General features: G+C 46.3%; 5 protein-coding genes across 5 annotated transcripts; 4 read left to right on the top strand and 1 right to left on the bottom strand.

Annotated features, from left to right (window-relative positions):
• Positions 1-1,104: 1,104 nt before the first annotated feature.
• On the top strand, positions 1,105-2,013 carry HD556DRAFT_1250971 (uncharacterized protein; the record flags this gene model as incomplete). The annotated part of the gene is made up of 1 exon (XM_041298973.1): positions 1,105-2,013. One exon carries the CDS (start codon positions 1,105-1,107, stop codon positions 2,011-2,013), a length of 909 nt encoding a protein of 302 aa, XP_041152154.1.
• Positions 2,014-4,702: 2,689 nt separating this feature from the next.
• Positions 4,703-5,274, bottom strand: HD556DRAFT_1451510 (uncharacterized protein; the record flags this gene model as incomplete). Its single annotated transcript, XM_041307968.1, has 4 exons — positions 4,703-4,894; positions 4,934-4,954; positions 5,005-5,064; positions 5,155-5,274. 4 exons carry the CDS (start codon positions 5,272-5,274, stop codon positions 4,703-4,705), a joined length of 393 nt encoding a protein of 130 aa, XP_041152153.1.
• A 5,403-nt stretch (positions 5,275-10,677) lies between these two features.
• On the top strand, positions 10,678-11,672 carry HD556DRAFT_1314881 (uncharacterized protein; the record flags this gene model as incomplete). Its single annotated transcript, XM_041301032.1, has 5 exons — positions 10,678-10,689; positions 10,798-10,914; positions 11,025-11,114; positions 11,162-11,192; positions 11,305-11,672. The coding sequence occupies 5 exons, from the start codon at positions 10,678-10,680 to the stop codon at positions 11,670-11,672; spliced, it is 618 nt and encodes a 205-aa protein (XP_041152152.1).
• A 1,428-nt stretch (positions 11,673-13,100) lies between these two features.
• Positions 13,101-14,842, top strand: HD556DRAFT_1314880 (uncharacterized protein; the record flags this gene model as incomplete). The annotated part of the gene is made up of 9 exons (XM_041301031.1): positions 13,101-13,305; positions 13,357-13,494; positions 13,550-13,658; positions 13,937-13,992; positions 14,123-14,282; positions 14,305-14,336; positions 14,446-14,517; positions 14,628-14,731; positions 14,765-14,842. 9 exons carry the CDS (start codon positions 13,101-13,103, stop codon positions 14,840-14,842), a joined length of 954 nt encoding a protein of 317 aa, XP_041152151.1.
• Positions 14,843-23,106: 8,264 nt separating this feature from the next.
• Positions 23,107-24,696, top strand: HD556DRAFT_1426708 (uncharacterized protein). The gene is made up of 7 exons (XM_041304638.1): positions 23,107-23,562; positions 23,595-23,656; positions 23,677-23,720; positions 23,747-23,769; positions 23,825-23,995; positions 24,065-24,167; positions 24,316-24,696. Exons 1-7 carry the CDS (start codon positions 23,557-23,559, stop codon positions 24,582-24,584), a joined length of 678 nt encoding a protein of 225 aa, XP_041152150.1. The 5' UTR covers positions 23,107-23,556; the 3' UTR covers positions 24,585-24,696.
• The last annotated feature ends 895 nt before the right edge of the window (positions 24,697-25,591 follow it).

Below are 25,591 nucleotides of genomic sequence, written 5' to 3'. Positions count from 1 at the left end.
GTGGGAACCAACAGGAGTTGGACGGAAGGATGATGATAGCGGAGGAATGGGTCGGAAACACGGAGATCAGAAACACAAAGGGTCAAAAACGCGGAGGGTCGGAAATGCAGAGGAAGGATGGGAGTGCAGAGAGGATGTCTTTCCGGAATATTCGATATCCATTGGTACAGCTGCTAGAGCAAAAGGATAGCTTGTGTATAGGCTCATAAAGGACGGAGCAAGCTGTTTGATGGGCCGGAGTCCTAATTTTACGCAGTGAACTGAAGCAAGACAACTGAATGCTACATTCTCTGAGCGGAAATTTCTGGAATTAAAATTGGTAACAGTTTATATTTATGAAATTAAATTTTACATGCACCATAACCTCATGTACTTGTAAGCATAGGGTCGTCGGCAGCCTTCAACCGGACTTTCCGAGGCTTCGAGCCATGAAACGGCAACATTATCCCATCAATACTAGATAAGTAAGCACGTGTGATCATTGGCAACGAGGTTATGAAGAGAATCACCTTGATACGGCAACCGTTCTTTCAATATTTGTGCCTGTGTCTTCGCCGACTCCACGGAAGAGCGACACTGTAGACCTCGCAACAAAATTGTATGATGTAAGTTTACACGACTAGTCACTGAGGCCTGAGGTATTCACAAGTTCCGCTTTGGGTCTTTACAAGCTCAGACATATATGCGGAGAATTAGTATAGTATCGGGTTACGTCGACTTGCCATGTGCATGGGCCCTAAAATCAAAATTAAGTTTGCAGAATATGAAAGCAACGGTTTATGCCCCTGATCAAGATTCGATAAGCTGCAAGGAGTTCGCGCGCCCGAAGAACTATACCTGTCGGGCCGTTAATCATTGTGTATGTAGATTTCCGTTAGAATTGTTGCCGCTCTATGACGCAGCGAGGCACGAGCGTAGTCTTAGAGTTCCGTCTTTGGAAGAGCGGAAGAAGCCGGCGCTTCTTCTTTTCACTCTTCCACCAGTAAGATCTTCGACGAGTCTATCATCGAGCTCTTTTCTTTCTTCCGCTATCCATACACCGTCCATCCCTAACAGCATTATCTCTCATTTATAAAAACAAATCTATTCCCTTTTAATCTCATCATGGCCCGCATCGTGTCAGACCCGGCACTGGACATTGAGCCAAACTTCGCATCTGCCACTTTCGAAGCCATCCGCAACCGCATCATTGGAAATTTGCAACTTACTCACGATGAAGCAGCCAATGAATTATCCAATGGCTGGAAACAAGACCGTGACATCCGCTTAGTCGCCTGGACGGCACAATCCAATGAAGAAGCGCGACTGGCAGCTGAAGCAGCCCAGGCTGAACACGAACGTGTGGAACAGGAGAGACTCACCCTCGAGCTAGAAGCTGAGAAAGAGCGAAGAGAAATGGAGAAGAAAAAGCCGAAGATCAATGACTTCAAGGCAGGTACCTCTGTCGGCGACTCCCTTACTCACCGCCCCTCCCAGTATGCTATCCACAAGCTCAAATCTTACGAGTACGTAGAGCTCTGGTACTTCAGCCCAGAGGGCTGTAAGAAAACGGCAGACGAAGCAAAATCATCTGCCGACAACACTTACGGCTTCACAAAGGTTGACGATTTCGTCGCCTTGAAACCGGTCGCATCCTTCAAGCCTTCCCGCAAAGTGATCCAAGACCATAGCCTCGAATGGCGGCAATTTGACATGGCTAAAAACTGCTTCCTCCTCCAGATCAACAGGCTGGGATGGCCTGAGAAGCACCAACGCGCTATCACAATGTTTTTCATGAACATCATCTCCCACCCTCAGCGAGCTGAGCCTCTTGGTGAACGATCGCTTCTGCTATACGCCGCGCGCGTACGCAGAGATTGGCACGACACCCTCACTCTCGACAACGCATTCGACATCAGCGTTTTCAATTCAACCCTCCTGAAAAACCTGGCCGAAGAAGTGTGGAACAAAGTCCGTTTCGAAAGTCTTGCCGAGGTTCGTGTTTCTTCTCGACCCACAATACCATGTCGCTAATGTTTGCCCAATTTCTCTACCAAACGCTCCCCGCTACCTCTATACAATGCTTCCTGCTCCCATGCTACCACCCTCATGCTCCCGCTTCCAAAACTGCTTGCTGCCACCCCGCTACCTGCTTCCACCTGCTTCCTGGTCCACAGCTCCAACTGGCCAGTGCGACGCAGAGCAGCAGCCGTGAACACCAGACCCCATCCCAACGCAACCAAGCTCGCGCACCCATGTGCTCCACTCACTCCCGCTCACGATCCCCTGCACGAAACTCATCAGGGCATCCAGCTCCTCGGACCACGACACCCAATCGGAATCAGAGCCTGAGGGCATGGATGCTCGCTTCGGTGAATCCGTTATGATCCACAACTTTTCATTGAAGCGCTAACATATATCCCCAGATTTATGGCTCGGTGGCACGTCCGAGCCCGTCTATGAGCCCACTGCTCAAACCTTCCAGGGCATTTATTTTGGGGAGCATGTGCCTTCAAGTTCTTCAGCCGGACCCGACGCGCAACTGTCCGTCTCCGTTGTGCAGGCTAACCAAGCAAAGGACAAAGTAGAATGCACCTGGGACGGGTGCTCGGCAGTCATAAGCAAAGATAGCCTCACTCGCCACGTCAAAGAGGTGCACGAGGGGAAGATTAAGGCTGTTTGTACAGGCTGCGGAAGGGAGTTCAAGCGCCAGTATCAGATGAATGAGCATATCCCTAGATGTAGAAGATCCTAGATTGTTATTTTGTACGTCAAAGTCGCTAGCTAGACCCGCAATATGTCCATTTGAATTCCAAGAACGAGGACCAGGCCTTGTTGCACTTGTCGATGTCATTATGGCTGCTCTCGACGAGTTTCCCAATTCCATGCTGCTTCAAAATGAAACTCAGAGGACGGCTGGTTGGAAGAGAACGAGGAGCCAGAGATTCAGTGTGATCCGAATGTACAGGTCTTGTGACAGTGACACGAGGGTACTTGCTGGTAACGAGGACGCTCATCTTGATGCTCCTCGATTGTTGTACTTGCTATCAGAGAAGCCAGTGAAAGGGACGAGCAGTGGACCCCAGCAACAGGATACCACAGTTCCAATATCTTTGCAACGCGGCGAGGGACCTTTGCATAGCCCTGTAGCTGGTCATGATGGTGCTATCACCTAGATTGGGTAATGTACTTACAATATTTGTTGGTGTGGTTTCTTATGAACATGATGCGATCTACTCGGGGATGTTAGTACTTTAGTATTTGCTTCTACAAGGCCACCTTGGTGGACGAAACTGCAGCGTCGACGTTCGCTTGGCATGGTCCCTGATGCCTCACCACCGCCCACCCAATTGTTCGGGTGCCTAAATATACGCCCTATCACCGCAAAAGTACTAGGCTTGAAAAAGTTGATTGGAATCGTATCATAAATATGACTTTATTAGGCAGGTTGGCGTGGGGTTTCAAAAGCAGTTGGGGTCGGTAAACGGGTGTGTCTTGTCGTGATACCTCGACCTCAACAATATTTGACAGTAGCAGCCAGGACCTGAGCCCCTTCTTCGTCGTCATTGAAAACTGTGAAAAGGTATGCCTCATCAACATTGAGAAACTCAATATATTTACAAATGTATTTCAGACTCTATTCTGAAATATTTTGCCTATGAAAAGTCATCCAGTACACTCCTTGGAGATGATGATCGATTCGATAATCCCTTGGAGGTGAAAGATTACGCCAACGACGAGCCTCACAGCAAGCGGCAACTCAGCGGCCTTCATTCCCATCGATCCACATCGCCCTTTTGAGTTCTCAGTACTCTTCACACAGATTCATTGAAGCAGTGGAATTAAGGGGTGCGTGTGTTGAAAACTTCATCTATGAAAGTCTACATTTCGGTTGGGCAGATAAGGTCCTCTTCAAATACAGGCATGTGACTTCCTTGTGTACGCACCGTGCATCTCAAGGTACTCAAGATATCAACAAGATATGATTGCAAGCTTGATCTCGATGAATCTTGGCTCGATCATGGACCTGCCCTGACTACAACGAAGACGTCGATGGGATGTCTATTAGTGTCGACCTAAACCTTTGACAAACATTCATGGTAAGCTCATTTTGAAGTGATGCGAGATTCCTGCTCTTGTAGTCACACTCGAGGCTATTCAACGCAATAGAATTCAGAATTTTTATGGCTATGGAAGGCCAGTACGACCTTGGACATACCGGCAGTCAAAGTTAAGCTTTGAGTGCAGGTCCGACAAAAAACGAGCACGGTAACGCCAGTACAAAACGCGCCAGCTCCCAACCTGAACTCGTTCCAATCACCTTCCTTCCAGAACTACAAACGCAACGATTTATGTGATGTGGCGTTTTTAGTTGCACAGTTTGTGTAACAACCACGTACTGCAGCGCCAGATGGGATATCAGCAACAGATCATGATATTATGATACTTACATTACAATAGTCTCGTTTGACAACGTAATATTCTAGTCGAGGACTATTTCTGAACGATCGCCGTTGCCATTCAATACCATCATTCAGAGGAAGAAACACGGCACATACCTTCCCATACGACAGGTGTCTTTCCCTGGGAAATCAGTGCACCGCGAGTGGTCTGTGCGAACGTGTCAAGAGCATAGTTCAGCGTCATGCCAGTGCTGTTGAGCTACTGCTGCGCTAGGTAGTCGTCAGCATAAAAGTTCTTGCTAATTTCATCGCCCTGATGCTCAACTAGGAAGAATCTTTGCGACGTCAATAAGCAAGGAAGCAGCAAAGTTCATGACCTCTGAGAATGCAAAACGACGCTGGCCAGCAGGGGGCTCGTTGGTGAAGTTTGTCCACTGGCTAGCGTCGAAGCTCTCAGCATAGTCAATGTAAGTGGCCACAATGATAGCAGCATGGCCGCGTGTATCGATTTCCTGGTCGAATGTTCAGTCCATTGATCGATGAGTACTGACCATCATAACATCGATACCTCTCTGCGGGAACACCATCAGCGAACAAATAACGATGATAAAGGGAGACGTACTGCAGCAGCACACTGCACGATGTATTCGCTGCGTAAACGTCTTGAGGAGAGCACTATGCACTGTTGATGGTGAGCCCGGGATACTGCATAACTTCGAGTTCAAGTCAGATGATAGCCTGGGACAGAGAGTTGCCCACTTATAAGTTATACCGAATCAAGGGTTGCGGTCAATATTATCATCATGTGGTCCTGACTATTCGAGAATACAGGACTTGGTTCAATGGTTTTTGTTGCACGAGCATAAGAAGTCAAGTCCATACAGACAGACATGATGGTAAGCCAGACTCTAGAGATTAGTCGGGAGATGATGTATCAGGCTGAAAGAGGTAGAGTTGTCCTTTGATGTGTTCATCTACCTGCTGAGAGGACAGTCTACAGTCCTTGATAGACCGGCAATTCAGAATAAAACCCCAATGGCTATCAATGATTGCGAGAAACCGGATGCCACGGTTTTGTTCCAAGAGAAATTGTGACCACAACTTGTGCGCTCGCTTGAACTGAGAGTAGGGTGGCTTGCCCGTCAATACCTGGCGCAAGGGTGAGACTCAGCGTTGAAGGAACGTAACCTTGGGCAAATATGCCCAAACGAATATACGTCGTATATTTGATATCGGGATCATGATTGCGCCTTCTTTGGGAATTGTAAGAAGTTTGGGTGCTATCCACCGCACAGTGCCATCCAGGGCAGACGTAAAATAAGACGTGCCCACGAACTCCATCCCAGTAAGATTGCCCTGAACAGCGAAGCACAAGTGGACTGAGGCAAAGAACCATTGTCGACCATGCTGAAAAACTGAGCAAGTCACCTATGGTGTTGAAGACCCGCAGAGATATCACTGAGCTGCGAAGGCATGAGTAAAGTTTCAGACAGATCATGTAAGACATACCAGTTGGAAACGATTGATTATGAACACAGTTTGACCATGGGATTCCAGATAACCTGAAAGCGATCCGTTGTCATACCAGGGGCAAACCAAGGCAACGAATTGGCCAAAGCCTGATACAGTGCCGTACAGTGGGACAGTGTATCGTGTAAGTCTCGATCAAACCTTGAGCTCTAGTGCTTGAAGCTTGATTCCTGATCGACTTCACAGCTACCTGTGACTTTATCGAACTTAAACATGAAAATAGGGACGCACTCACTACGATGATGCTACCATTCCTGTCCCATGTACATCGCCGGATGTCACTCAGGCCTCCGAAAGAAGTGGCATGAGAGCTCGTGCGATTTAGTTAAATCTGGCAGGTTATCGAATCTGAATCAAGTCAGCGTTGCTGCCGTAGTGTCTGGTCGAGGTCTCACCGCCTTGTTGGATCATTTAGATTTGAGTGGGGAATTGACTGGAGAGAACTGATGGGAGATACTCCCAGTGACGTTGCCCGAAATTCGAGTGTCTGAAGTATTTTCTAGAAAAGTTGGAGCTTGTGTTTTCGTTCCACTGACTTATGGTGTGGTGAAAAATGTTGGATATTGAGGTCATTTGGAGGTCATAGTAATTAAGATTCGATGTTTGTTATTCTGTATATAGTACATGAGCAAAACCCGAAAGGATGGCGGACGCCTAGGCTGTTGCGTGACATTCGTTCAGCGTGTCACGCCGGTATCCGTTCATTCAGCCTTTCGTACATGTACCATTAAATCTTTGCTCACCCAATTAGCTTACCCACACGAAGAATGTTGCATGCACCGGTACATCCCTGATTTTACCCCATCATCACTCTCAGGTTCGAAACCCGAAACTTGAAGTAGAGTCACCGTTGGCCTTCAAAAGATCTGTCAAGCTTTTGATCTATCCGAAGGAAATCCTCTCTTTGACGGCGCCGACTTCAGGGAAGACGCGCCCGCCACATGATTCGCGTAATTTTGAATTTATCAGTGCCCAATCTTCAAGTTACGACTTGGCCGTCTCCGAACTTCTCATGCGACGTGGCTCTTTCCTTAACTACCTGACTTCTCCAGGGAGTCATGGATGCCAATGGCAATTTTCACGCGCATGTAGTCACGGTAGTGTCCATTATCAAATGAAACTTAACTTCTGACCGATTACCTCAGGCTGCGCAAACATACAATTTGGTCACATCCTGTGAAGGACATGTGCCTTTGTGATCTTTGTCGTGTCGCGTCGGCCGCACCGTTCATTTACATAAACTCGCTAGATGCACCCCTCCGTGAGCTACTATTTTGGGGAATGTTGGTTCGTTGCACGCTTCGGCTAGCAATCACGTATTGCAGCACCTGATGTGATGTCAGCAATAATGCCCGTCAGAAATTTGGACAACACAAGTTTCACCTGCCAGGCGAACATCGGACCATTGCCTGTTCAAGCGGTGACCTGCGAGTATGGAACTTGAGTAGTGGTGACCAGATAGGGCAAGACTAGTGAGATGGAGATGACGCACTGTAAGTAAGCCACGACGTTGTCCCCTGACGGGAAGATGCGGGCAGTGGGAATAAGAATATTGGATACCGAGAGAGGGAAGGTGTTCACCCGGAACGTCGGTGAAGTGTTGTTTGTCCGTTAGAGTCGATGTTTAGGGTTGGTGGTGAGTGAATTTGCTAAACGATGAAATAGCAAGGGCGTAGGACGCCGATAATCATTGGAGACGGGACATTCCTACGTGAGTACAATCCCAAACCCAAACCCATGGTTGATTCCATTGGCTCTTAGTGGCATGCTGTGACTGCGAAGACGGTCTCGGCGGGTTTCGATATTGGACCTCAAATGTGATCATCCTGATTCTATGCAGCGTAAAATTGTTCTCATTTTTTCTTCTCAAATTCTGAATGCTGAAAAGGTTGCGTTAAAGCGAATGGATCTGAATTGGCAAGACAAGGTAGTTTGACAGGTTAACGTAATCCGAACTAGAGTTTCGGCGGTTTTCTCAGAACGGTTCAGGAGATCTCAGTCCAGGGTCTCGCCGTCTCGGTTAATATGTCACATGTCGCATTCCTCCAGCCTACTAGTAAGCTTTGTTGCTCCTGGGAAACGCCAACCTCCGCCGTACCGCCAGTGGCTGACCCGAACCCATTTTCCAGGCTTGCTACTGGCGGTAGAAACACTGGTATGGTGGCTTTCTTCGTAACCTCGTAAGCTCATTGGAATGGGTTAATCAGACTCGCCGTTTCAGTTGCACTACTACACTGCGCAAATCAGTTCATAACGACCCGAATGCCGCATTAAGATAGTTGCTGTTTCAGTCTTTGCGTGAACTATCTATCGGATTGGACCACGCGGCAATCTATAGCTCGTCTTGGCGTCTGCTTGTTAACGCCTAGGATTGATCGATTTCCATTTTCTACGGACCTCGGTTCAGTAATGGACCGGTTCTACTCTGAACCACACACAATTTGTATGTTGCTATGATACTCTTACATAAAGCTGCGTGATATCGTCAGTGAAAACACAGCAACAAGTTTGATGTAGTACTACCACCATAAACTTGGGGAGTTATATACAAGGGTGGTGCTATTTACAAGACCGGGGTTTGGGATACGCTAGTAGGCTACTAGTTTTGGCTCTCTTTGATCCAATTCACGATGTCTTAAATGTTATGTGAACGATAACTCACATTAGCGTCGCCGGTCGGTCGTCGGCAGCCTTCAATCGGAGATGCTGAGAGGTCACCCGGCAAGCAGCGCCCGGTTACTTACTTATGAGACGGAAGTATGTCACAGTATCGACATGTCAACATGTCAACGTCTCAATTTCGGTGCAAGGATCAAAAGAGAGCCAAACTGATATTATAAGCCTGATCCCATGAACTGGCAACTAAATCCAACAATTGAATCAAAACTGGATAAGGAGGTGCGTGGAACACTGCCCTCTATCGCACATATGCCTCTTCACAGAGCCATGTAAATATGCAAGAAACAATATTAGGTTCTTATAGCCCGTCATGAGCGCTGGATGATAATTGGACGATATGAATTAATCGCAAGCTTAGTATGAAATGAATGGAGTGATCCTTGTGATCTGATTTGTGAATGTCGGAGATAAGATATGCGGGTGGCATGCGTGGGCCAAGGTCAGGATCTTGTTGTGACTTGGTATTGTTTTGCTTTATTTTTGGTGATTATATTGCCATGGTGTCAGGCATATTGTCTTGATTTTTGCAGTTCCTGTAAGGACTGCATATGCTGGATTTGACTTGTGGCTGGCACATGGATTGGAGGAAGATGTGTATCTGATCCTAACTAACTAACTAAACGAATACTAAATCCGACAAGGGTGGGCGGGCGGGAATCATATATATACTTTTTGATGTTCAAGGCAAGGTATGCGGATGGTAGATTTAACTAGTGGATGTTGGAGATAAGGAGTGCGGATGCTAGATTTTACTTGCAAATGCTATGTAGGTTACTTGCGGTATGGTGTATATCATAATTTTTAGCGAACACGGTGTTCCTTATGATAGGAAACTTTGATGGATCGTAAAGGTTTGCATTTTTCAGGTTGTTCCTGATGGATAAACAAAGTGTACCTAGTTGGCTTGTGTGTCGTCATGGTCGGCATTAGCCCTAACGTAGACCACGCTCCATCTTAATGTTATGTCCTCCCACGCGTCAAGACCGCACAATCACACTCAACCTACAGGAAGCAAACAGGCCCCAAACAGAAATATAAAGAACCGCGCAAAGGTTGGCAGGACCTTCTTGCATCCATACGACTTCCCGTGCCAATCAGAAAATAAACTCAGTATTCAGACTGAAGCCGCCTTTACATATGTAAGCTTATATTTTGTTGACAGAAAACATGACTTAACCTTTGAGGTCTAGACCAATGCAAACAACCTTCCCATCGACGACATCTTCGCAGCTGGGGCAGGCCCCAGATCAACATTCAATGAAACCAATGCTGCAATCATATCTTGAATGCCTTGACCGACACAGTGAAACATACGCACACACACCCAACTTCACCGCTTCGATTATTGATAATTGATTTAGTCTTCTCGAAGTTGTATTCTCTAGTGTACCGATGTTTCCTGAAGGCCACCCGAATGCGATGACTATGATCATTGGGGCAATGAATGTATGAAACCAATCCGGAACCGCACTGAGGTCGCAAACTCCGACATTCGAACGTTCATCCTCGACCTCATTCGCCATGGAGCGCTTTGACGGAGGCTTGGTCATCCATTAGCGATTGAACAGGGAAAGTCCTGGAGATAGACGCATAGTGGATCTTGAAAGGGAACACAAAAGGTAAAACCATAACCATGATGCACAGCAACAGGAATAAGATTCAATTAGATATGGCTGTTTCTCGCGTGATGACATCGACATTGATTATGAGAGAGCATGCAGCTGAATTGTCTATTCAATTGTGAGGGGAAAAATGGGGAGCATGGCCGAGGACACATACTTATTTGGATTCAAATGCTGACTTGGAGCGCTGACATGCCATGGCCATGATTGGGATGCGTCCTGACGGACGTTGATGAAATAAGCCGGCAAGTAGCGAAATGGTCGAGTGCTCGGAAGGATCCGGTGTGTCTACAATTTGTTTTTCACAGCTGCAGTCTCTATTATAGCAGGGTCTGGCCATCACAGCATCTTGCAGTAGGACGTACGTTCGCCATATGTTGTCATACCTACACTGATTAGATTTGCTACACCGCGCTCTGCCCCTAGTGAGTCAAGGGTCCGTCCGCTTGGAACTCTAGTCAGCAATGGAAGGTGAGGTCTGTCATCAACTCATTCTTATGGCTTACTATGCACAACTCGAAAATAAGGCGACGACAAATCATTCATCATTTTAGTACTAGTGCGTCGCTAAATTCCACTCTCAGACTTCATTCGCCCTTGATACTAGTCAAATCTGCCAGGATATACGGAAGCGATTTAGAAAGGGAAGGGAAGAGCAAGGCGAGTACTCCGGGGTTGGACTCCCTGCTGGTGTACTGAATGTAACGAGACTGAGTAGAGCAATGGCATTGAAGGATGGCCGGGGTCGGATCACAATAACGTTGTGCCAATTTTTGGGATGACGCTTGGATTTGGCCCATTACCAGCCTAGGTATGCCCATGGATAGAGAATACTTTGACATGTTACTTGGAGCAAAAACAACATCAAATCACTGACTCCGAATCAACCCGAAAGGCAATGGTGAGCGGCCATCACACTTACTCACCCTATTTCACGGGACTATACAGCTCTTGCAAGTCATTTCCGCAGTTCTTTATCGTACGCATTGACTTTTCCTCTATTTCTTAAGTTCAGTAGGAAACGCTTGCAAGTGCTAGTACAATCTTTTTTGATCCTGCACCAAAATTGAAATGTTCCCATGTCGACACAGTGACATACTTCCGTTTCAGTGCCAGTTACACTTTAAATATGTGGACGGGAGCTTCGAATGCACAGAATATGCGAGCTTCGATTGCGCGGGATGGGAGCTTCGATTGTGCGGGACGGGAGCTTCGATTGCGCGGGATGGGAGCTTCGAATGGACGGGAGCTTCAAACGGACGGGAGCTTCGATTGCGCAGGTGGGAGCTTTGAATCACGGAATATGGGAGCTTCGATTGCGCGGGACGGGAGCTTCGAACGGATGGGAGCTTCGATTGCGCGGGATAGAAGCTTCGAATGGATGGAAGCTCCGAATGGATGGAATGAAAGCTTCGAATGGACGGGAACTATTATGTACACGATAACCTCGTACATGTAGTATAGGGTCGTCAGTAGACTTTTTTCGAAGTCATTTACACGGTAATTCATATCTCAGCCTATACGCGTGGCCGGCCTATCGGAACACATTCAGTTCTCACTTGGGATATCAGTGATTAATATTGATGGTTCCTGCGGTTGGCCCCTTCGGGCCCGGTGCACTGGCACTTATGCATGATTCCCCCCTTTCACAGTGGCATTGCGGTAATATTTAACGGTGGATTCGAACCAATAGGGTGGATTCTAGCGGATTGTCCTAATGGAATTCCATGTGGTTGAGTAAAGGCTGCAGACGTAATTACCTATTTATCGCAGATTTCATGAAAGAGAACATACATATGGACCGCCATGGCTATGTTTGGAAGTCGATTGGGAATGGCAATATCAACCAGTATTGATGGAGAGCAGAATTTCGATGCTTTTGTGTCCCTGCTATCTGCCCTTGTTGACATCATGAAGCACGAGTACCAATCGAAACGATCCTTTCTTGTTACAATACAATTCTTGGTTAAGAAGGAAGTCACCGCGATGGAGACCGTCCAAATGGAGCTACCACGGTAGCTAGACACATCCTGATAACCTGGTTCAGCAAGTTCATAATAGTACCTGTCATCAGAGAACTCACGAGTCCGTGACATAGTAGTAGCCGTGGCGACTATAGGATGACATAATTCTGCTTCTAAGTATGTAGTCAGCCAATCAAACATCGTTTATCGTTTATGGAAATTTATTTGACTGTCATATAGAAGCAAGCAGGCCGCGCATGGCTGTTCCCTGGAATGATCTGAATCTATGATAGGTGGCGCATGACTGTTCCCTGGAATGATCTGAATCTATGATAGGCCGCGCATGGCTGTTCACTCTCCAGTGGTTTGAATCTATAACAGGTCGCGCATGGCTGTCGACTCTCGAGTGATTTGAATCTATAACAGGTAGCAGCAAAGTTCACAAGGCTGGAATGGCAGGCGATAATTACATTTTGCATCTGACATGCACTTCATTTCCTGTAAGCTTGCCAATTTGGTCCCGTTCAACACGAGGCAACTCATTAAAAGTAAAACACTCAATGGATCAGCGTACTACCACACTGCGCCTGCCAGATGCGCCATGGGCACGAAGCGCATGATAAAAAGGGCTTGGTATGATGTTCCATTTTGTGATCAATTTCCCGACTCTCGCAAAGGATAACAAGGGTTCCCTTGCTTCTGTACTGTTTTACCTGTCGCCTAGAGTCTACAGATGGATAGGTTAGGCGCGCACCATAAATTCATCCAGATCAACACGACAAAACCTGTCGTCCACATGGTCAGTACAGGCACCTGATCAACACCCAACAAGACTAGTCCGGCAGTCATATCTCGAGTGCCTCGACCGCCTCTACAGGTTAGAGCGTCACGTGCACAAGGAAATCAAGGAGGTTCACAGCTTCATGAATCTCCTTGACAACTACCAGTCAGATGCCACAATGGAGGATGTGGGCGGCTGTGATAGCACCATCGACTCCCAAGCTGGACTCGATAGCCTCAATGCTATTCTACCGTCTGAATCTTCGCACGACCCCTGCTTCGGGCTACAGCATGCACCCCATGAAGCATCATTCGGGGTCGTGGAATCGTCATCAGAAGGTACAGAAGGTGAGTTGCTGTATATGCAGTCTTTCAAATTTCAATGCTTACCATGTACAGGCTTATTGCCCCATGGCGCCCACAGTTGTGCCGACTATGTAACTCAGCCTCAGCACAGCATGTACTCTGCAGGCATTCCGGCATTTCCTGACCCGCATGTCATGGAATCGTCATCAGATGGTGTGGATGCTCGCTTCGGTAAATTCGTTATCATTCACAACTTTGCATTGAAACACTCACAATGTATCCCTAGATCTACCGGTCCATGGCACCGTCCATGAGCCCGCTGCGAAACCCTTCCAGGGAATTCATTTCGAGGGAAATGCTCCATCGAGTTCTGCAGCCAGACCCGACGCGGAACTGTTTGTCCCCGCTGGGCAGGCTAGCCAAGCGAAGGTGAAATGCACCTGGGAGAGGTGCTCGGCACTCGTCAACAAGGATAATCTCACTCGTCACGTCAAAGAAGTGCACGAGGGGAAGATTAAGGCTGTTTGTGCGTACTGCGGAAAGGAGTTCAAGCGTCCGTACCAGATGAATGAGCATAGGCTTCGGACCGGATGTGGAATATCCTAGGACCTAGATTGTGATCTTGTATAACAAGGTCGTTAGACATTTGATGAAGTGATTCATTATGAACAAGATGGGATCTGGGGGTGTTCATGTTCACTTGCTACAAGGCCACCTTGGTGAACGAAAGTACGCCCTTGACTTCATTCGCTACTTCGAGGGAGGTCGAAAAAAATGTGTTTGGCGATGGTCATGCTGCACTTAAGCAAACTTTGGATAGTAGAATATGATCCATTTTCCAGGTCTCTATATAGTATAGCCCTCTACGTGAATATGGAAATTGTTGGGGAGAAGAAGAAGCATGGCTGCACCGACAAGAAAAACGTCGACCAGTCGGCTCCCGGGCCCCAATACTTAATAGGATTGTTCGGGTGCCTAGATATATACCCTGTCACCGGCATGTCCGGATCCCGGGTCATGTGTGCCTATGTTGTTCCTAAGTTATGGTTCCACGACTACACCTCCCATTGGAGGTGAGTACGCCAATGACGAGCAAGCGGAAACTCAGCGGCATTTATTCGCATTGCCTTGTCCGTGCCTTTCAAGTTCTTTGTATTAATTTTTGCTCACAACTTCGCACAGATTCATTGAAACTAGCGGAGCGCATGCGTGCGTTGAAAACAGCTTCCTCTACATTTCAGCGTGCCTTAAGGGGTGCGTGTGTTGAAACATCGGTCAGGCAGATTTAACACATATTACAGTGACCTATCTCCGTATAATACGAGGGAACGAACATGCATAATATCCCGTATGATACGGGCCAGCGGACCATGGGCCCATGATAAAAATATCCTCGACTATGACGGATGGGCCGGGAGGCAAATTATTCCCGATGGAGGCGGGTGGGCCCATGCAGGGAATATATAGAGTAGATGAGTGGGCCGATGTATATGAATATTAGGTAGACGGGTGGGCCGAGGTAGTTGGATATTATGCAGATGGGTGTATTAAGGTAGATGTGTATGAGATAGATGGGTAGGTACTTGTTATCACATTCACGGGTGGGCCCAGACACATATTAAATTAGACGGGTGGGCCGAGGGTATTATAAAATATTGTATTAGACGGGTAGGCCCAGACACATATTAATTAGACGGGTGGGCCGAGGGTGTTGTATGGGATGTTGTATTAGATGGGTGGGCCGAGGGTGGTATAAAATATAGATGGGTGGGCCCATGTGTATCATAATTGTAGACATGATGGAGCTGAGGTAGTTGTACATCAACCAAATCAGAGGAGGTAATAAATCAAAGTTACCGAGTTCCTGGAGCAGCAGGTGATCTCCTGACATGGCCTTTGATGGTGCACAGGTTGTCTTGCAGAATTTGGAATCCGGGGTGCAAAGCTTGTGAGACACCAAGTTCCGACCACCCAAATTTGGGTCAACCGTACCGACTTCTGAGTTCCAGGACCCGGGAGTCGACAAATGAATATCTGATAACCAGCACACTTCCAATCAGGTAGTATTTCATTGAGCAATGGATCATCCAAGGGGTCCCTTATCGGACTCGGTAGTCAATATAGGCAAATGATAATGAAAACATGAAAGTTGTTATTATGCTATTTTTCAAACCCGAGACCCTGAAACCCATTGTTCAACATGTCCATTTTTCACTCACTGCACAAATCACCGAGTTTCGAGTGCTGAAACCCAAAACTCAAAACCCGGTGTGCAACACATCGATTGTTCATTTACATTACACAGATCATCGAGTTCCGAGTGTTGAGCGCCGAAACCCGAAAATATGTATGGAACATGTCCATTTCTTACTCATTGCACATATCACCGAGTTTCGAGTGCCGAAACACGAAACTCGAAACCCAGTGTGCATCATGTCCATTGTTCAATTATATTACACAAGTCATCGAGTTCCGGGTTCCGAGGGACGAAATCCAAACCCCGGACCCCGAAAATATGTGCGCAACATGTCCATTTTTCACTCACTGCACAAATCACTGAGTTTCGAGTGCCAAAGCATGAAACTTGAAACCCAGTGTGCAACATGTTGATTTTTCATTTATATCACACAAATAACCAAGTGCCAAGTGCCAAGTGCCGAAACCCGAAGCCCGAGACCCGAAAATATGTATGCAACATTTCCATTTTTCACCTGTTGCACAAATCACTGAGTTTCAAGTGCCGAAACCCGAAACTCAAAACCGGGTGTGCAATATGTTCATTGTTCATTTACATTACACAGATCATCGAGTTCCGAGTGCCGAGTGCCGAAACCCGAAGCCCGAGACCCGAAAATATGTACACAACATGTCCATTTTTCACTCACTGCACAAATCACCGAGTTTCGAGTGCCAAAGCGTGAAACTTGAAACCCAGTGTGCAACATGTTGATTTTTCATTTATATCACACAAATCATCGAGTTCCGAGTGCCGAGGGCCGAGACCCGAACCCTGAACCCCAAACCCCAAAAATATGTATGCAACATGTCCATTTTTCACTTGTTGCACAAATCACCGAGTTTCAAGTGCCAAAACCCAAAACCCAAAACTCAAAACTCAAAACCGGGTGTGCAACATGTCCATTTTTCAATTATATTACACAAGTCATTGAGTTCCGAGGGCCGAGGGCCGAAACCCGAACCCCGAACCCCGAAAATATGTACACAACATGTCCATTTTTCACTCATTGCACAAATCACCAGAGTGTCGAGTGTCGAAACCTGAAACCCGGTACTTCAAATGGACACGAATTGTATTTGTATGTATTATCCATTGGTGTAGGGTTCAAATAACTTGGGAATTGTATTTGTCAGCACTCGGTACTCGGTACTCATGATGGTGGTCAGTGGTCGGTACTCGAGACTCAGTAGTCAATATAGGCAAATGATAATGAAAAATGACAGTTGTAGTCCACGTCAAGGTGAGTGTCTTGGTAGTCTTTCCTTGTCATTCGGCAAAACATCAGCAATAATGAAAAAATGAAAGTTGTTATTATGCTTAACTTCCTTACCGAAGGTTGTAGTCCAAGTCCAGGTGAGTGTAGTGATAGTCTTTTCTTGTCAATTGGTTATCTTGTTACTCATTACGCAGTACTCGGTACATGGTAATTGGTACTCAGTATTTGGTTTTGATACTCGGTACCCGGGAATCAGTAGTCAGCTTAATGAAGGTTGTAGTCCGAGTCTAGGTGAGTTTATTTGTAGTCTTTTCTCGTCCATTGGTTACCATGTGACCGAGATATAAGCTAAAGAAATCCGAAACATCAATAATGACAAATGAAATACATGTGTGCAGTAAGTGAGTCTAAAGATAAAAGAATGAATATTAATAGCGAGACTTGCACATTATGTCGAGATATCCAACATAACAAGCCTGTGATGTGATCAGAGACCTGGAATAACACCCATATACATCCATTATAATAGCTTAAAAGCTTAGAAAGATTCATGAAGGATTGATGTAATGATAGGCAAAATGACATATGTGTGGAGAGTGACAATAGACATCTTTTATACAAAGTCACATTTATATATGATTCAGGCCAAAAATATCATTACAAATATGTAGGATAGATCGTAAACTACCCAAGGAACCCATACTGCCTACTGCCCTGAGGGTAGGGGGTGGGTAGAAGGGATATAGTGAAAATATGAGTTGACCCAGCATTAAAGTCCTACCACTGCTCAACTAACCATTTTCGATGCTTTGGGTCTTTGAAGTTTCCCACACTCAATTTCTTACCCATTTCACTTCCTCAGTACTCAATTCTTGGTTGATTTGTCTGTAAATTTATGTCTATGATACTTAAGATATTTGAAATGTACCCCAGGTTTCTGATTATGAAGATTCAATGTTTTGAAGGCATGGGCCCCTTATCAGGCGAAATGGCAAGTATACACACTAGCTCACAAACTCCAGCCTATTGTGAGCTGATCTTGGTCATAAGAAGCAAGAATATAAGCTATGCTCATTATATATTAAAAGGTTGGATCATGGATGCAAGGGCAAGATACTGAAAATCGTGAAAAAATGTCACAAGTGCAATTGTCTATGCTTTGTTCCTGGAAAAGGATCCTGTGTGTCCTGGGCTGGTTATATGATATATCTACTCCGAATATGCTCAGGAATAGACTCCCTACAGTCCTTGAGGTCCAGTCCTACAGGGAAAAAACCCCAGCAGGTGAACCACCAGAAGAGGGGGAGGTACACTATACAATAAAGGATTACCCTATGGTCCTGAGCTCCTGATACATTGTTTCTATTGTTGAATAGATGATTGAGATATAACTATTCACCTAGAAATGAACACATAGGAACATATTTTGTATTTTTATGTATATATGCAATATCCATTAAGCACCAAGTCTCAACTACCGATTACCAAGTCCCGACACTTGATAGTTGATAGTCAGTATTCGAGCTCCGAGTGCCAATATTGCCTACCAATATCTCAGTCAAATGATAACCAAACCAAGACCCAAGTTCCAAACCTGACTACTGAATACCAAGTATCAGTACTGGGACTCGGGACTATTGGCTGGAGTACCCAACTATTGATTCACAGGTACCGAGAATTAGAACCAAGTACTGAGTACCTGACTACTGATTCTCGGGTACCAAGTATCAGAACCGAGTACCGAGTACCACTACTGATTCTCGGGTATGAGTATCAGAACCAAATACCAAGTACTGATTCCCTTGTACCGAGTACCGAGTAACGAGATAACCAATTGACAAGAAAAAACTACCAATACACTCACCTTGGCTCGGACTACAACTTTTGTTCAGGAACTTAAACATAATAATAACTTTCATTTTTCATTATTGCCGATGTTTCAGATTTCTTTAGCTTATATCTCGGTTAAATGATAACTGATGGACAAGAAAAGACTACCAATACACTCCCCTAGACTCGGACTACAACCTTCGGTAAGGAAGTTAAGCGTAATAACAACTTTCATTTTTCATTACCATTTGCCTATATTGACTACCGACCAGTGGCTGAGTGCCGAAGCTTGAAACTTGAAATCGGTGGAAAATGAAATCTCGCAACAATGTACACATGAACATGTTTCATTTCCATAAACAATTCCCCGAGTGTCATGTACCGAGCCCCGAAACCCAAAGCCTGAAGCCCGGACTGTGTTGTCAGGTTAGTACAAGACACTCGGTGAATTGTCAAAGGAAATGAAACATTTTCATGTGTACATTGTCGCGAGATTTTGTTTTCCACTGATTTCAAGTTCCAAGCTTCAGCACTCAGCATCCGGCACTCGGAACTCGGAACTCGGCACTCGGAACTCAGAACTCAGTGAAATGTCTAAGGAAATAGAAATTTCACAATTCCCTGAGTTAGTACAAGACACTCAGTGAATTGTCAAAGGAAATAAAACATTTTCATGTGTACATTGTTGCAAGATTTCGTTTTCCACTGATTTCAAGTTTTGAGCTTCAGCACTCGGCACTCGGAGCTCGGCGCTCGGAACTCGGAATTCGGCGCCCGGACTCGGAACTCAGTGAAATGTCCAAGGAAATAGAAATTTCACAATTCCCCGAGTGTCGTGTACCGAGCCCTGAAGCCTGAAGCCCAGACTGTGTTGTCAGGTTAGTACAAGACACTCGGTGAATTGTCAAAGGAAATGAAACATCTTCATGTGTACATTGTTGCGAGATTTCATTTTCCACTGATTTCAAGTTTCAAGCTTCAGCACTAACCGGAACTCGGGACTCGATTTTTGAGATGAAAGACATTTTTCAAACATGTTTGAATCAACCTTTCGTGTATCCATAAACATTTTACCAACTCCCGAACCCCGAAATTGTGGACTGCTGGGTCCCGGGTTTCGGGGTTCGGGGGTCCCGGAACTCGGAACTCGGTATGTGAGACAACAAAAATATATTTCAAACACAGGTAAGTCAATGTGTTTGTCAATCAACTTGATTGTAAATTATATTTTATTGATCTCCCCAAATTTCCCAAGTTCCGAGTTCCGAGCTCCGGGACCCCCGAACCCCGAAACCCGACACCCGGCAGTCCACAATTTCGGGGTTCGGGAGTTGGTAAAATGTGTATGGATAGATGAAAGGTTAATTTAAATATTTTTGAAAGATGTCCCATATGAAATGTCAAGTCCCAAGTTTCAATTTCCGGGTTTCTGGAAGGCCGAGTCCCGAAGCCCGAAGTCCTGAAACCCGGAGTTCAAAACTCGGGACTTAACATTTCATATGGGACATCTTTCAAAAATGTTTAAATCAACCTTTCATCTATCCATACACATTTTACCAACTCCTGAACCCCGAAATTGTGGACTGTCGGGTTTCGGGGTTCGGGGGTCCCAGAGCTCGGAACTCGGAACTTGGGAAATTAATAAAATATAATTTACAATCGAGTTGATTGACAAACACATTGACTTACCCGTGTTTGAAATATATTTTTGTTGTCTCACATACCGAGTTCCGAGTTCCGGGACCCCCGAACCCCGAAACCCAACACCCGGCAGTCCACAATTTCGGGGTTCGGGGGTTGGTAAATCTCGGTTTGGAGTTTTGCACTGAAAATTTGACATTTATACGTATCTAGGCTCACCCATATATGTACCCATCTATGTACAATTCCCCCACATCAGCCCACCCATCTATGTATTATCCCCCACGTCGGCCCACCCGTCTATGTAATACATCCTATGTTGGCCCACCCGTCTATATAATTATACCCCATCTTGGCCCACCTGTCTATGTAATAAATATTTTATCACACCCTCGGCCCACCCGTCTATTTGATATCCCTTTCGTCGGCCCACCCATATATGTAATACTTTTTATGTCGGCCCACCTGTATATGTAATACACCCCGCGTCAGCCCACCCATCTATGTAATATTCCCCTACCTCGGCCCACCCATATATGTAATACACCCCTGTCGGCCCGCCCGTCTATATAACAATATTTGCCTTACATCTCTCTTCAGCCCAGCTGTCTATAATATCCTACTCTACATATTACCCTGATGGGCCCACCCATCTCCATGAATGATCATATTCCCCTGGCCCATCCGTCAACATCAAGGATATATATATCATTGGCATACATGGGCCCACCCGTCTCCATCGGAAATACTATGTGTCCTGGCCCATCCATCATCATCGAGAATATACACAACATGGGCCCATAATCCGCTGGCCCGTCTCATATGGGATATTATGTAGGTCGGGTGGCCCGTATAATACGGAATTTGTCACTGAAGGGGCTCAATCTGCTGTACTTGCTAGACAAGTGCGTTCGACCCGAGGGGTTAGCTACTATCTGATATTAGTCTGAAGGTAGTGAAATGATAAGCGATCAAAAGTCCGAGTGTGGGAAACAAAGTCCGAAGGTATAATCACAAGTCCGATGCCAAAGTGTCGGGTCCGATGTTTTCAGGTTAGCGGACTAGCGGGTTTCGGGTGCGGGTTCAGTGGACTATGGAGAATAGTGGTAGTGAATGTTGGGAAAGTGAGCGGTATGCGGAATATATTGATAATGACAGGTATTTCAGATAGAAAGAGCAGTAATATTTGCAATGTCAACTAAGAACTACGGAATATTGGGTTTGGCCACAAAGCGTCAGGAAACAGCTCCCTACTACTTGGATGATGAATAAGGCTTGAGGTCAGTCCAATATATATATAAGTATGTAGAAATGCGGAACCTGTAGGCGAAAGTAGCTGCGGAATATTTCAGGTCTGATGTACATGTAAACAAACACGAGGCGCTGCGGACTATGGGAACACATGTAATAGCACTTGCTGCAACATGAGTAATGTGCAAAATAATGAACTATGCACCTAGTGGGGCTAGCAAGACAGGATGAGACACGGATAGGACAAGTGCACGGGAAAATGTTGGGTCTGATGTGGCTGAAACATCGGGTCTGCTAGTCAAAATGTTGGGTCCGAAATGTCAAAGTGTCGGATTGAACGGGAAGCGATTATTGTGTGATGTGAATCATGAAATAACTGAATACAAGCATAGCGCAAGCTCGAGTGCTACAACAGGCCAATGGACCATGGGCCAATGTTAGAAATATCATCGACTATGATGGATGGGCCAGGAGGAATATTATTTCTGATGGAGGCGGGTGGGCCCATGTGGGGAATATGTAGAGTAGATGAGTGGGCCGATGGACATGGATATTCTATAGATGGATGGGCCAAGGTAGTTGGATATATGTAGATGGGTGTACCAAGGTAGGTGGGTATCAGATAGACGGGTATGCTGAGGGTACTTGTTATCACATACACGGGCGGGCCCAGATATATTGTATTAGATGGGTGGGCTGAGGTTGTTATATTATATATTATATTAGACGGGTGGGCCCACATATTACAGTGACCTATCTCCATATAATACGAGGGAATGGACGTGCATAATATCCCGTATGATACGGGCCAGTGGATCATGGGCCCATGATAAAAATATCCTCGACTATGACGGATGGGCCGGGAGGAAAATTATTCCTGATGGAGGTGGGTGGGCCCATGCAGGGAGTATATAGAGTAGATGAGTGGGCCGATGTACATGAATATTAGGTAGACGGGTGGGCCGAGGTAGTTGGATATTATGCAGATGGGTGTATTAAGGTAGATGTGTATGAGATAGATGGGTAGGTACTTGTTATTACATTCACGGGTGGGCCCAGACACATATTAAATTAGACGGGTGGGCCCAGACGCATATTAATTAGATGGGTGGGCCGAGAGTGTTTTATACAATATTTCATTAGACAGGTGGGCCGAGGGTGGTATAAAATATAGACGGGTGGGCCCATGTGTATCATAATTGTAGACATGATGGAGCTGAGGTAGTTGTACATCAACCAAATCAGAGGAGGTAATAAATCAAAGTTACCGAGTTCCCAGAGCAGCAGGTGATCTCTTGACATGGCCTTTGATGGTGCACAGGTTGTCTTGCAGAATGGGGAATACGGGGTGCAAGGCTTGTGTTGCCCTACGAGAAGCCAAGTTCCAACCACCGAAATTCTCCGAGTTCCGAGTTCTGGGACCCGGGACTCAACACATAATTTAGTTAATACTTTCCGTGTTAAATGGCCAACCGAAGTTGAGATGTTTCTGAAGAGAGCAGCAGGTGCTCTCTTGACATGGCCTTTGATGGCACGTAGGTTGTCTTGCAGAATGTGGAATCCCGGGTGCGAGGCTTGTGTTGCCCTATGAGAAGCCAAGTTCTGACCACCAAAATTTGAGTCAACCGTACCGAGTTCCAAGTTCCGGGACCCGGGAGTCAACAAATGAATATCTGATATCCAGCACACTTCCAATCAGGTAGTATTTCATTGAGCAATGGATAATACATCTTTGACAGCCAAAATTATCCAGGCTCCCTTATCTGATCCTCACTATCTCCACCCCCTTTAACACCAAAGTCTGGACATCCAGCATTCAGCGTCTGATTTCCCAAGATCAACATCCAGCATGAACATCTCTTCCCCTTCCACTCCTGATAGCATAAACATCTGGCACACTTGGGCCCTGACTGTCACTTATGAAGCAGGGGAATATACCGAACAGAAATTCAAGGCAGAGAAGACTGGAGGAGACCCAGTCATACCTTCTCCCAACCTAGACACTGATCTGGTAATGACGTGTGATCGCTTGGTTGATGTACTCATAAAGGCATATAGAAATCCCAGTGGGTCTTCCTGCAGATTCGAAAATTCATTTTATCATTCAAATTCCTGCATGACAGTTCAGATGCAGATGGATATTGCAAGATATAGCAATTGATCTCCCCGAAGGACACCGGGCATAATGAACAGAGAGAGGCTAGGTTGCTTGAGAGGTGTCCTCCTGGCCATGAAGGCAAAAGGTTGGTGACGAACCTGCCACAATTCTCGATGCATCCAGTGCCATCATGAATGGTACCTCCCAGACGCCCTGACCGACACCACCCAGGTGTGTAATATACATTGTTACTCAATGGATATTGAATATCAAATGGAACCTACAGAAGGAAATCAGGGAGGCCACCGATTTGCTCGCTCCAAGCCTCGAAAAAAGTGTAAGGGCTGATGGCAATTGGCAAACTAATCAAAAGTGGTTCAACCGGGGCTCGGAAGATGTTGGGGCAACTCCCGGATGCATCAATTTATCTCCAGCATGGTTTCAACAGGGACATGAGGTAGGATCTGATGAGATGGTGATTCCGGCAGTCATACTCACCAATCCCAAAGAATGTGTCGATCCGGAGGTATCTGCATCATTGAAGGGACCTTCCTGCGAGAATATCCTCAAAGCCATTGCAAGGCCAGCAGCCATCGCGTCGCGGCACTCAGAGTCATGCATCCTGAGCAGTACTGGGCAGGGTTGCGAACCTTGTCAAACCTCGGACATATAGCAGTAAGCAAGGATCTGCCACAGATGCCAGAGGCCCTGCAGTACTGGGCATCGGTGTTTAACACCCTCTCCATCATTTCCAATCGGGAAACCCCAATCATCGAGACCATTTGTCCATTGCTGAATGCTTCGACATTCTCACCACCGTGGGGAACTATTCTAATGCTCGGATGACAATGCCAAGCCTTCAGCTGGAGTTCAAGTACAATTCCGGCTGTATGATTGCGTTTTCCGGAAGGATTGTGAGACATGGAGTTTATGATGTGGAAGGGGATCAGATTGCTTGGGCATGGTATATGAGGGATTCTGTTCACATTTACGCTGGTGTTCCATCATGTGGATGGGCTAGTGTGGATGGTCCATACAGTGTGTGAAAGATCACAAAGAGCATGCATTGTGACCTATATACATTCCAACAAATGAATACCATGTACCAATAGTTATCTGGACCTCAATACTCAATTTTGAGCATTTGCGAAGTGATATATGGGACTGAATAATTTGGATGCGAGCCTCGGTATTCGATAATTGGAACTCGGGACTTGACATATGGGAGTCCCGAGTGCCAGGGTACTGAGTCCCGAGACCCGGACCTCAGCACTTGATATTTGAGACTGGGGGAAGATGTATCAATATGCTCAAATTAACATTTGTTATTGCCGTACACATTTGACAAAACCCTGAACCCCGACATTGTGAACTCGGGACTCGACACTGTTCTGAATACCGAGTCCCGGAAGCCCAGGTCCCGAGTCCCGAATTTCGGAGTTCGGGGTTCGGCGACCCGGAGCTGGCAACTGTGTTGGGTGTCAGGGTATGCGGAGCATTGGAGATAGCATGTGTCAGTATTTTGCGTTTCATGGTTCATGTTTGGCTGACACATGCGATCTCCAATGTTCGGATACCCTGACACCCAACACAGTTGCCGAGCTCCGGGTCCGAACCCCGACTCCGAAATTCAGGACTCAGGACCTGGGTTTCGGGACTCGGGACTCGGAGCTCGTGACCTGGGACTCGACAGTGTTCTGAATACCGAGTCCCTGACGCCCGATTCCATAATCACGAAAGATGAACCATGAAACGCAGAATACTGACACATGCTATCTCCAATGCTCCGGATACCCTGACACCCAACACAGTTGCCGAGCTCCGGGTCCCGAGTCCCGAAACCCGAGTCCCGAATTTCGGAGTTCGGGGTTCGGTGACCCGGAGCTCGGCAACTGTGTTGGGTGTCAGGGTATCCGGAGCATTGGAGATAGCATGTGTCAGTATTCTGCGTTTCATGGTTCATCTTTCGTGATTATGGAATCGGGCGTCAGGGACTCGGTATTCAGAACACTGTCGAGTCCCAGGTCACGAGCTCCGAGTCCCGAGTCCCGAA

Source organism: Suillus plorans, assembly GCF_016647745.1.
Source record: "Suillus plorans strain S12 chromosome Unknown HD556scaffold_133, whole genome shotgun sequence".
NCBI lineage: Eukaryota > Fungi > Basidiomycota > Agaricomycetes > Boletales > Suillaceae > Suillus > Suillus plorans.
The sequence above is the reverse complement of the archived record's forward strand: the minus strand, read 5'-3'. Positions and strand labels throughout refer to the sequence as shown.

Coding starts and splice junctions, on each gene's coding strand:
- HD556DRAFT_1426708 (XM_041304638.1), top strand. Junction 23,721..23,746: donor CACAATTCTCGATGCATCCA/GTGCCATCATGA, acceptor GGTACCTCCCAG/ACGCCCTGACCGACACCACC. Junction 23,996..24,064: donor GGTTTCAACAGGGACATGAG/GTAGGATCTGAT, acceptor GTCGATCCGGAG/GTATCTGCATCATTGAAGGG.